General features: G+C 43.2%; 1 protein-coding gene across 1 annotated transcript in view; it reads right to left on the bottom strand.

Annotated features, from left to right (window-relative positions):
• Positions 1 to 12,435, bottom strand: part of gpr158a (G protein-coupled receptor 158a) — a 42,825-nt gene that overhangs the window by 24,915 nt on the left and 5,475 nt on the right. The window contains exon 2 of the mRNA XM_068304380.1: positions 9,256 to 9,361. Within this exon, the coding sequence (XP_068160481.1) occupies positions 9,256 to 9,361 (106 nt within the window). The remainder of the gene's footprint in view (positions 1 to 9,255; positions 9,362 to 12,435) is intronic.

The raw sequence follows: 12,435 nt of genomic DNA, 5'->3' as shown, positions 1-12,435 counted from the left end.
ATTTAACTCATCTTGACTGATCACGTGTAGGAAGACGAAATTTAGACGCTGAGAAGGCATCCATTCAAGTTTGTGACAAAAACGAATCACTTTTGATGCTCAATCTTGATATTTATTAACATCCATATTTATCATATTGTTGGATATCTATTTTTTTTTAACATAATTTCTAACATTTCTCTTGCATTTTTAATAAAAAAATATGTACATTCCTGTGCAGAGAGATAAAATGAGACCATAAATTCACTGTAACATCATTTGGACTGTATAACAATGCATTAATCTACATGAGATCGCGGCGTTCCCTGCATATGAAAAGCAGACACGCTCTATATATTCATTGTTCTGACATCAAACACAGCAGCTCTCCTCCATCACCTCTCCGAGACACGAAGCAGGGGAATAAAAAAACCCACTCCAAGAGTAACGCTCGCTAATTGATGTGGAGTCCAGGCATCATCCACCTGAGCAGGAAACCAGGAACTACCTTAATCCTACCGGCTAATTAGGACCTGCTGTGGACACTTCCTCGCTTTGAAATGAGCCCACGCTCTTCTGGTTTGTGCCAAATCAAGCGCTAATAGGCCTCTGAAGGTATTTGTAATGATCCTACAGAGTGTTACACAAACCCTGAGGAAAGCTCATTGTCCAGTAATTACAGATGAAGCTATAGAATGCACAGAAGAAGAAAAAGAGAAAGGGAGAAGAATTTATTCTGCACATACATTACAATCATGCAGGTCAGGAAAGATGTGTTCTTTTCTTTTTGACCAATGAATTCCTCAAATATAAATAAATATACGTATTTTTATTGATTTAAAATGTCAGAAATCAAATGTTTGCTACTGGATGGAGCTTAATTGCTGTAACAGTGGAACAGAAAGCGTCAGCAGCCACAGAGATGCTGCAGAGAACTGGTGGCTCTTCGCTCGGAGGGACAGTCAAACAGCACAGCCAGCCCTTTAAAACGAGGTCAACTAGCGGGAGTTAGCTGGAGCGGCGCTGCCTGGACAGCAGGGGCCTCGCTTTGGGTGCAGTCCAAAGACTAAAGCTTAAACACCAGAGAGATAAACACTCTGGCCTGGAGGGAGCTGAACATCACCATCAGGCTGAGCCGAGAACACACAGCAGACACCGACGGGATATTGCTCTCGTAATTACATTCGCTGCTTACGTAAGCGTCAAAGCGAAGCCATCCGGGCGCAGATTTTATTCCGTGCACAGTAATGTTGACTCTCGAGACTGGAAATGGACAGTCGTGCAAATAGACTCGCCACTTATTTACATGAGCAAGCCGGAGTCCAAGGACAAGGAGTACTTAAAGGAACAGGGAAGTTTGCCGTCATCACGCCCGCCTCCAGCGACGGCAAAGAGTCACGAGTGAACGGAAAAATCGGCCTCTGTCGTCTGCTCACCCTGACGTACCCTTGATTCTGTGCAGCTTTTATGTTTTATCAAAATGCTCTTCGGTGACTTGTTTAGATTCAAAATTTCCACTTTTAAGAGATTTGCAAAGATTGCCTAGATTTGCACAACTTTTAGATAGCATTGGATAGTCTGTAGGTATAGTCTCTACATTCTGTGATTGTCTAGGTCTACTCTTGCACGTCTATTTTACGTCTCGGAAGAGTGACTCTTCTTCTTTTCTGCCTTTTCCCCCTTTCCTAGTGATTTTTATGGGGCAGTTTTTCCTCGCTCGAATCAACCATCTAAAGAAAACGCGTTGTGCACTGTGCAGATTGCAAAACCCACTGAGGCATCGCTCTATTTAAATAAAATTGACATGAGTTGACTTGCATTTACACAACAAACAGTTCCTTGAGCTGAAATGCTTTTTTAGATTTACTGTCTGTTTAACATTTGTTCCAGTCGAGGCTGCTGTTCCGTTACAAACATCACCAAACCGACGTCAAAGGGAGCCAGCGAGGCGGCAGAAACGGACAGGGGTGCGACATTTGGAACACGTGTCACGTCTTACAACTTGGAAACGTAAAAAAAAAAAGCAGCGAGCAGCAGTTAGCCACTAAGTCGAAGGACGACATTGGCAAGGATCTTCCTCTTCGGCGAGAAACTTGCAACGTACCTCGTCTCCGTTTGGAGGTTTTACCCGATGGGTCCAACTGGGAGACGACCCAGAATGCACCAGAGAGACAGTCGTGTAATCCCTACTTGTCTGAGGTAGCCCCATAACCTCTCCAGAGGACGTCTGGGCTGTTCTTCATGGGGCAAAAATGATTCTTTTTTACCCTGGGCAAGGTTACGTAAACAGGTCCATCACCTGAAAGGCAGGTGGGTTCCTTCTGATATCTTTTTTAGTCTGAGTCACTCTTTCTCTGTCTATTTTTGCCGGCATATGGCTGCACTCATTCCACATCCAATCTCATGGGTCCCTAGACAAATATTACCTCTACATTCCACTTCTTTTCCCATCCTCTCAGGACTGGGTGTTTGCTTTCCGCCTCAGTTTATGGTGCGCTGCTAACGCTACGAAGAGCGGATGCAAGACTGCGCCTGAGGCCGAGTGTGTTCGAGTCTTCAAAGCGTTCCGTGTAAATTCAGTACCAGCGTTATCTACAGAGCCCAACAGGGGGGACGGAGCCCCAGTCAAAGCCAGAGGTACCAAATGATCTCTCAAGCCAACGCGTCATGGGTTCACATGTTCTTCTCCTACATGGTAGAACCACAGAGCATCATACCACCATTCAGAATGGGATGTGAATGTTGTAAATGTGTCTTGTTATTGAGGGGGGGGGGGTATTTTGGTCGTACAAAAATTGATCGGATGGCAGAAGACGCAAACAGACTCGGTCCAAACTTTTCTTGGATATTGGGCGATGAAACCCGGCCAATCCCAAAGAAACTTTGGATGGATGCTCAAGCAACAAAACCAAAAGAAATCAAACCCTTTCCAGATTTTTTTGAAAACTGATTTCAAATTAAAAGTTTCCAAACTTTATGTCTGTCTTCTAGTTTCAATCATTTAAAGCAGGATATCCGTGTAGGTCCTCATTCATCCAGGTCATGGGTGTCCTATGCTGTTTAAATCAATCCATTGAATTTAAAGAACCTCCAGTGGATTGATTCAAACTTTTTTGACAAAGATCTGGGTTTGCTTCAGCTTTTTTCTTATTTCATTTTCGTCAATACTGTCTTTAATTTCTCTAGGAGTAATATGAATCTTGGCAAGCTTGAATTAAAGGACTACTGGGCCTAGAATTAAAGGACTACTGGGCCTAGAATTAAGGGAATACTGGGCCTAGAATAAAGGGACTACTGGGTCTTAGCTGACATATATACTCTCTCCTGAGTGCCTACTTTCTTGGCTTTTTACCTTCTGATCTTGAGTAGGACTCAATCCTTCAATTCACCAACATATCACTTCGAATTGTAGGGGGGAGGGGGATTTAAATCTGCCGGTGCACAGCAGTATTCCTATTTCCCTCTTATCAAGCACCCTTATCAACTCTGAAGCATAATCACAGCTTTGGTGAGATCACAGTAGATAATTAGCAATTACCCTATTTAAAGGCTCGGAACCTCAACGACGTAGCATGAAAAGCAGTTCATTGAGACGCTTGGAGGCCCCTTCTCTTCACCCTAATTGCCGATCTGAGATCAGCAGGTTGAAAAGGTCACACAGCCTGGTGTGAAAAGACTCTTTACGTGAATCACTGGTGGGAATCCTTACCCGACTAGGAGGCTATGTTTCAAACACGGGGAATTCTCAAGATGGTAAAAAAAACATCTTCCAGCATGAGCTGCAGATTAAGAGGTAAGCATTTTTGTTGAACGGCTGTCAGGGGAACACTCGGCAGAGCCGCAATCAGATAAATAGTTGTTCAACTAATACATAACGCATTTACAAAGGGGTGTGTGCAGCTAACGGAACGTGGAGCATCTCGAGGGAGAGAATGACATATCTGGAGGAGGCGCAAAATCATCAAATACATTCGCAGAATGTTCACGACTTCAAGAAAACAAGTACCAGCGAGGGCCTCCATTGGCCAAAGGATATGACCTTCATCAGAGTCGTAGTCGAAGAAATGACCCAAAGTTTCCAGCGTGGATGAGACGATTAACAGGAAGCATTGCTGTGAGTCTGCGGAAGCGGATTGCTCAGGATTTGCCGGGCTGTTACTGAGCAACATGTTCGCGCGACTAAAAAAACCGCCAGGGCAGCGAAAAAAAGCAGACCATCAGGCTCGCGGCTGACGCGGCAGGAACAGCTGCTCCGTGGATCCGGATCAAGAGGGCAGATAAGAGGGACGCTGCTGGGAGGCAAGCTGGGGTCTGATAAAGAGCGTCTGGTGCCGCCGGACCCGAAAACACCCGACGACCCGCAGGAGACGCCGCTGATAAGGCATCCCATGCATCTAATGAATAAGAGATATATGGATGAGCAGCGTGCGCTATATGCAGGCCTTTCATTTACATTTTTTTTAAAAAATTACACATTTTTAGAGGTCATAAAATTGGGAGTAGTTTTATTTGAATTTTAACCAAATGCCCAGAAAAAAAAAAGATGAAAATTTTGCTTTTATGTTTCTCATCCTAGGCATTGGAAACCCCCCACACCTGGGCCCTCCCCAAGGGTTTCCTTCCATTTTCACCTCCATCAAGGAGGTTGTGTTTTCACCTGTGTTTAGTTGAGGTTTGTTTGTCAAGAACAAAACACAGAACTGATTTTCACAGAAATTTAGGGTGTTTTTTACCCCCCGATAGTTAATGCATGCCTCCAAGGAACGACTGTAGGTTAATATAATGTCCTGACAGGAGAAGACAAGAAGCGTTGTGTTGTGTACGCCGTTTTAGGTCGGACAGAAGGTGAGAGCAGAAGGGTAGCAGTGGTTGTGTAAAACTGATGGCGTTATTAATTCAGCAACCGCAGAGAAATCAGCGTGTGATTGGGTCGGTAGCCGGTTGGGCCGGAATGACTTTAAACACCCAAGGTCAAGATATCGCCGTGATTCAACAGACAGAGCAGGAACATCCAATTCAGCGGCGTTCCAAAAATAGAACCGCAAGATGGAAATAAACCACGCGTACTGTCAGATGCCCCCCCCGCCAGGCTGTGTTTTTACACCTCCTTTGTGCATGTTTGGTTGTGGACAAACCAGCCTTATGGGTTGTTGGCTTTGGTGCAAGAATTCAACTAAATTACAAAACTTAAACTCTGGCAATGAGTTTAAATCCGAATTCGAGGAATGTTTTTGGAACGCATGCAGTGTCTCAGTGTCACCTCCCTGCAGTGATCCAAGCAAATAAACAATAGGTAAATTATGGGTTTTTATTTTTAGAAGACAATTGCCTTTGTCTTTAGACAAAGTTTCCTTGGTCAATATCACAATTGCTTTTCCGATCTCAATGTGCGAGCGATAGATTAACATCCTACTCAAATGTAGCCGCGTCTCATTCAGAGCACTGATTATATTCTTGAGTGTTAACTGTATTTATAAATCCAGAGCTACATAATGATCAAAGTCTGATGTTGTCCCATCCATCTCCAGATAGTTGTATTCTTTTCCGACAGACAAGACTCTTGTCATTCAGCAAGAATCAGCGAAACGCTAGGAGTCCTTGTCACGCCGGCTCGAATAGAGCAATCATTCAGGTAATGTGTCACCGCCTTTGGTAGGCGACAGTCCCCCAGGGCTCCACCACTTGTTCTAAGCAATAAGCTAATTGATTGGAACATTTATCATCATCCAGAGTCGTGTTCTATGAGTGCTGCCTCCAGGCGGCAAAGTTGTAGACTTTTGAAGAATGGAGAAACGGACTAATGGAAGTCGTATTAGTGAAAGATGAGAGGTGGTAAGGGAGAGAGAGAGAGGAAACATTCAGGTTAGAACAGTCTCGCAGCTCTTTTTCAGCGTGAAACTGAGTCGAGATGGCGGTTGTTAACGTTTTGGGCTCCGTGCTCGCTTATGCAATGAATCATCCAGCTTGATTGGCGTGAGTCTGAGCTGCACTGAATACTTAATCAAAGAAAATACTGTGTTTGCTCTCGGGCAAATCATGCAGTGGCTGGTCTGCAGTCAGAGTTGGTGTTTAAGATGATTGCTTTACATCTTTGACAGTTAAGCGTAAATCCACCGTGATATTCAGAGGTTATTTGCCCCAAAAAAAATAAAAGAAGGAAAAAAACTGGTTTACAATTCTAGTTTCCATCTGTAAGGTTATTTCAATTTTCAACTCAATTTTTTGGGTCGAACTTTCTAAAAAAACAGACACTGAAATATGGCTTTTTACCCATATATGGTACCATAAGTGGCTGACAATGCCGGGTTATTGTATTTTTTCTCATCAACAGTCCGAGTCTCGTTCTGTTTTGCGTCCCGCTGCTCGCCTGGTGAGTCAATCATCCATAGCATCTGCCTCCATCCCAGTTTGGGCTGCCGGCATGCTTGGCTGGGCAAACAGCCGTTTGAGAGGCAGGAATGCGAGGGGGGGAGGCCATGGAGTCAAATGGCTGGCTGACTGGAATGACTGCGTTTTGTCAAATTCAATTTCTGGAAATTGCGGCGCTTAAAACTCCACTACGGAGCAGAACAACAACAACAACAACAACTACGACAACAAAGGCGTGCAATGAACGCTGGGTAAATCCTTGTTATAAAGCCTAATGTGGCGTCTTCATGTCAGAGCAACTTCTGCTGCTACAAGAGCATCCAGGGGTGGAACGGAAATGTCAATTCAACACTTAAAGTAAATGAATTGCTCAACCAACTGCTTTCGTTCCATTAAAACACCGAAACTGCTCTTTTTTTGTTTCTCCATCAAAATGAGCCCAAATAAGCCCATTAAACAACAAACTGCAGCGCATACAAAAAAAAGAAAAGAAAACGCCCGTGATAAGAATAACACAAAATGAATCCCCTGCTTCGAAACTCAGGGCATCCCCCTTCCGACGCTGGTTTTTTTTATCGCATTACCACACAAACAGACCCCCCCACACACACACACCAGATTTGATTATGCTGTAGTCGAGCTTTCTATTCATAGTCGGGAGCGTCGTTCTCTCGCGTCACCTCCCGTTTACCTGGCCTTGCACTTTTAAGGAAGGTCGTCAGTGTGAGAATGTGAAGATGGCTGACTGTAATTCATCTTCATTCATCTTGTTTAATACATTAATTATGATACAAACTCCGCCATGCGCAAGAAGAAGATAATGAGATGGCGGGAGCGGCTGCAGCCTTGTTGCCTCCATACTTCCTTCCTCCCTACCTTCTCCTGTCTGTGTTGTTTATCCAGCAGATACGACGATAATGAGCCCTCATGTCGGAGCTGTCACGCAAGACAAGAGGCATCCAGCTTTCATCATTCAGCTGTAAGCAAACACACACCCAACACACTCCGTCACTGTGAAGCGTACCGGAGTCGTTACTGTGCAAACCCGGATGAAATCCATAGCATACACACACACACACACATGTCAAAAGTCTCTGTCATTGACTGTCCACGGAGAGGTGGAAGCGCTCAGACAAAGAGACTGATTAATTATTCAAAGAGGCTCGCTGCAATCCATTACATCACATGCATTATGAAGCAGTCTGATCTACAGCACCTCTTACAAAATCTATCGCTCCTAACGACGAGGATGAAGCTGCGAGGAAGATGTGCTGACCAGAAGGCCAGCCGCTAGCCGCGTAATAAACCCAGAGCAGAGCGGTGATTTAAAAAAAAAAAAAGGGGGGGGGGGTTCAGCAGGAAAATCAGGAAGGCAGCTAAACACAACACGAAACAGCCGTACATTAATATCGAGCGTTTAGTACGAATTTATAAAGGTTAACGCTTCAAGAGTTATAAAACAGCCTCACGTATGTAAAAACAAAAAGTCTGGAGGAGAATAGATTTACAAACTATTCAGCTAAAAATTTAAAACATGTTTTATGTTTCTTCCATCCCATTTCATTTTTATTTTAATGTCTTTGTTGTACTGTTTTGTTAAACTTAATTCCCTCATTGAGCTCATCTCATCTCATCTCATGTTATCTCATCTAATCTCCTCAGTTTATCTCTTATCGAATCATTTCGTTGTATCTTATTTGTCCTACATCATCCTATCATGATGTCTCATGACGTCTCCTATCTCATGTCATTGTCTTATCATCTCATTTCGTTTCATCATCTCATTTGATCTCATATTATTTTATCTCATCATCCTAACTTATGTCATCTCATTTCATTTCGTCTTATCAGCTTATCTCATCTCTTGTCATCTCATCATTTTATCTTATCTTACATCCTCTCATCTAATTCTTTCTAATAATATCTCATCATATCTCATCATGTCTCATCCCATCTCATCTGATTTTACATCATCTAATAATATGGATCACCCCCTATATGATTTAAGGGCTGTTTTTACAACTGTTTCTGGGCAACACTTCAAAATACAGAAAGATTAGAGTTTGATTTCCAAAAAAACCCAAAAAGATATGATACAGTTTGTAGATTTAAGCACCAGATAATAATGTTTAAATGATATAGAAACATCAAAACAGTTTAACTTACAACTTATTTTACTAGCTAGTTGACTTCTATTCTTAGTGGCACTGTTCAAAATAGGAATCCATGCTAAATGGACTACAGTAAATGTGGATTTTGTCTTTAAAAGCAAAGAGAACTGAGACTTTTCTCATTCTGTCTGGCTCCGCCCACTTGCTCTCATTCTGTCTGGCTCCGCCCACATGATCTTGAGCCGAGCTATTTCTCATCCGTATGAAACCACATTCATTTCATTCATTTCCACATTCTTTCCCTTCACTTTACTGTTGAAATATATTTCTTGACCCTGTAAAAAGACCATTAAGATTTAGAAGTGTGTCATAACTCAGTTAGCTAACATCCAAAAACACAGGTTGTGTTCACAACAAAATAAACCTGACAAATAAGGTGAAGACCGAATCGTCTCTTCACAGCAACCTTGACACCTCGAATAATGAATGTATGAGGATATAAGAGCAGACTTTTATTCGGTATTCTGTTTATAAGCTCGATGGAAGCACAGAAGAAAAGAAAACATGGACACTGAAAAAAAAGACACTTTCATGAGCATCCTTTTAAAAGGTAGCCTGTGGTGTTTAGTTAAGTGACAGTGGGTGGTAATGGCGCCATTAATGAAGAATTACTCCACCATCCGTCCGTCAGGAGCACGGATTTATGTCTGGTCCGTGTAGCTGGGATGCGACTGAATGTGTGCGTGTTTTTCAAGAGAGCATCAATCGTCCTAATCCACACGCCGGGCGCACTCACCTCCATAGTGGTCGTATTGCATCGATGGGTTCCAGCAAACCAGCCGTCAGTGGAGCACTGGTCGATATCAACATCCTGTAGATTAATGTCAACGCGCACCACGCCCCTGCAGAGACAGGAGAACGGCCATTAAGCAGCCCGTTGGAGAACAGAAACACATTATTAAAGGTTTAGATAAAGGTTTGGGAATTAGAATTAAATAGTAAATGTCAGAAATGCTGTGTTTTGGAAATGGGAACAAAGAGTTGTTACGGATCCTGCCCATCCTGCGTGTCTTCATTTATTATTCAGAATCGAGATTGTGTTTGCATGAATTTCATTAATTAACCTAAAGGAGTTTGAAGAAACGAAATGATGAGATGCTTAGTAAAATATATTCTCAAGGAAAAATAAGGGCTTTCCTCATCATCCTGTTGTTTTTTTACCGGAACACAGCGTTAACTCTTGAACAGCCTCTCAGCCCACGCACCGGTTTTCCCCTCCTGGATGGCGGGAAAAACGGAACGCCGCCTGAGGCTGAGTGTTGCTGGGAAATCTAAACCGACTTAAAACGTCCTGGAAAACACGCTGGCGAGTGTCATGACAACCGCATCGCATCTGCATCCAAAGCAGTAATCTAAACCACTAAAAACCGTTGTCGTTCTCGACAGAAATCGCTCGCTTCTGATTGGCTCGGCTGTATCTCGACACGCCCCTTGTTTCGAGGTTGGAGTGGAAGTTTCTGCTGGTGGTCATCGGTTAATCAGGCTTCAATTAGAAGGCTGTGATTTGTATTATTAATGTCTTTCGGCCCAGTGCTGCTTTGTTAAAGAGCCCATAATGGTTCCAGTAATGGAGACACATCAATGCGGAATACCATCACCTGGTTCTTCATGTTCTTGAATGCCCTCTTCATGCAACTCAGTTTTTTGCAGTTTCATGAGCAAATGAGAGGAATTTTGCACATGTAAATATCCATGCTGTTCAGGATGCATTATGGGAAGGATCCCATGAAGTGCGGCACGAGAAAAGCAGAGTTTATTATAGATGATCGGTCATCTGGTCATCTTATTTACTGCGATTATACGTCAATAAATAATGCGACGGAGGAAATGAGCGACGAGTTGAGTTTTCAGGTTTGAAACCAACTGATCTATATTCAGCTTCTCTGACGTCGGAGCGTTTGACAGATCACAGAAGGAAACGCATCGGAATTGATTGATAACGATCATCACGTCTTACCGGGACGCTGACAACACAGCTAAGATTTTATTACCGGATACACGAGTCAAAATGTCAGCTGTCGATAAAACGGATGCGTCTGGTTTTTGCTTTCTCTTTGATAAAATGACATCAATAATTTTTTTTCTTTTTTTGATTGGCTGCCAGACGTTTCGTCAGGTACGCTCAGGAGTTTTAACGCTTGGTAATTAGTAGGATGGGTGAATTTAAATCCAGGTAACCATGGCAACAGTCACATTGGGAGCCAAATCAGCACAAAAACTTCTACAATTTTTAATTTATTTCGGTAAATAAGCATATTTTAAAGAAAAAAAGAAAATATTAAATAAACCAGGTGCATTTTTCAAATCTCGCTTGTTTTCCAGTCACATGGTCCAGTCTGCACTCACTACATCTCTGATTACTACTATGGAAAAATGCATCTTTTAAATATTAACGCTGCGACAATAAAACCATTTCAATACCAGTTAATATTTAGCAGATGATGTAAAATTCAATCACTACATCACTCAGCAGCCATTAAGGCCTTCTGCACACACGCGTGTGGCCGCCGTGGCGTGTTCTGCAGCCGTATAGGAGCTGGTTTACTCTCCGGCTCCCAGCGGACGCCGGGGCGGACGCAACAATCTCTTTTTTCCTGTACTTCTGTTATTAATAACTGCCGCTGCGCTCCTGCCTCGGGGCAACCTGACCTCGCTGTTTTCCACGACGCCCCTGGTTGTTGTTTTTTTTGCCGAGAAATTGCCTCCGTTTCAATTCTCTCTTATGCAATACGTGTCCAGTCGCCACCGAAACAAAACGCAAACCAGGACGGTTTTCAGGCAGGGGGTGGGATTCGTAGAAATGCTTATTTCATTGGCAGCTGTGAATCCATATAATGATTAAAAAAAACAAAAAAAAAGCTTTCGTTTTTTCCTCACGATCGCCTCCTCTTTAATTCTTCTCCTTCCAACTCTCCTGGCTAGCTTTGGAGTCCCAGCCACCTGCGGGCATATGGCGTATAAAATAGCTCGTGAAAAAAGAAAAGAGAAAAAAGGAACGAGTCTGGAAATGCATGCAGGGAAAAGAAAGGCTCATAATTCGAGTGTGGCGGCGAGGAACATGTGCAGGAGCCTGGCGGTGGCCGTTGGAGGCCCTCAGGCATAAAGACATGATTATCACAGAGAGCAGCAGATAGTGGTGCCCCAGGAAACAGAGTGCTCTCTCCTTTCATCCTCCATCCTTTGTAGGTCTAAAGGCCAGGCCAGCAAAGAGAGGAGCGTCCCGACGCCACGGTGTCCCGCCGGTTAGCCCGTGCTAATGTTAGCCCCGGCATTCTGAGCTCGACTGTATTTATTTAGTTAAGTGCAGATGAACTACAAAAGGACATCCGTCCTGTGTGTGTCATCTTTGTTATAAGTCAGTCTTTGAATGGTTTAAACGCTTTAAGCTATGACTGGCTATTCAGGCCCGGGATGTGACCTCCGATTGATTTTGCTGCTCCGTAAAGAAAATAATAAGAGAAAGAGTTTGTCACTATGTCCCAGAATTCGTTATTCGCTTGTGCTTCCTGGAATGCATGCATGCTCCCATGTGAATTCATTTTAAGTGTTAGCTTGTTTGCCCAAAAACGACGGCGCACATTAACGGTCAGTAAACGGAAGCGAACTTCTACGTGTGGTGTTTTATTAGCTGTTATTTCCGGTCTCTGAGCTCTGTCACTTCACTGTGAGGACATGTTGATGCAGTAAATCAGTCCAAACCTGCACGGCGCTGCCAGATTGGAACGATAACAAGCCACCCAATCACAGCCCGCTTGTTTGATACTGGGAAGCATCCAAATGGTGCAAAAAGTAATGATCTGTCCAGCAACACAAGATAAATCTCTCTCTTAACTCTTTATTCCGAGCTTAGCAATGAATTTTTTTTCAGTAATTGCATCTTTTCAAGTGGCCTGTAGACTGCTCTGAACATTAAACC

Source organism: Antennarius striatus, chromosome 20 (genome assembly GCF_040054535.1).
Source record: "Antennarius striatus isolate MH-2024 chromosome 20, ASM4005453v1, whole genome shotgun sequence".
In the NCBI taxonomy this organism is placed as follows: domain Eukaryota; kingdom Metazoa; phylum Chordata; class Actinopteri; order Lophiiformes; family Antennariidae; genus Antennarius; species Antennarius striatus.
The sequence above is the reverse complement of the archived record's forward strand: the minus strand, read 5'-3'. Positions and strand labels throughout refer to the sequence as shown.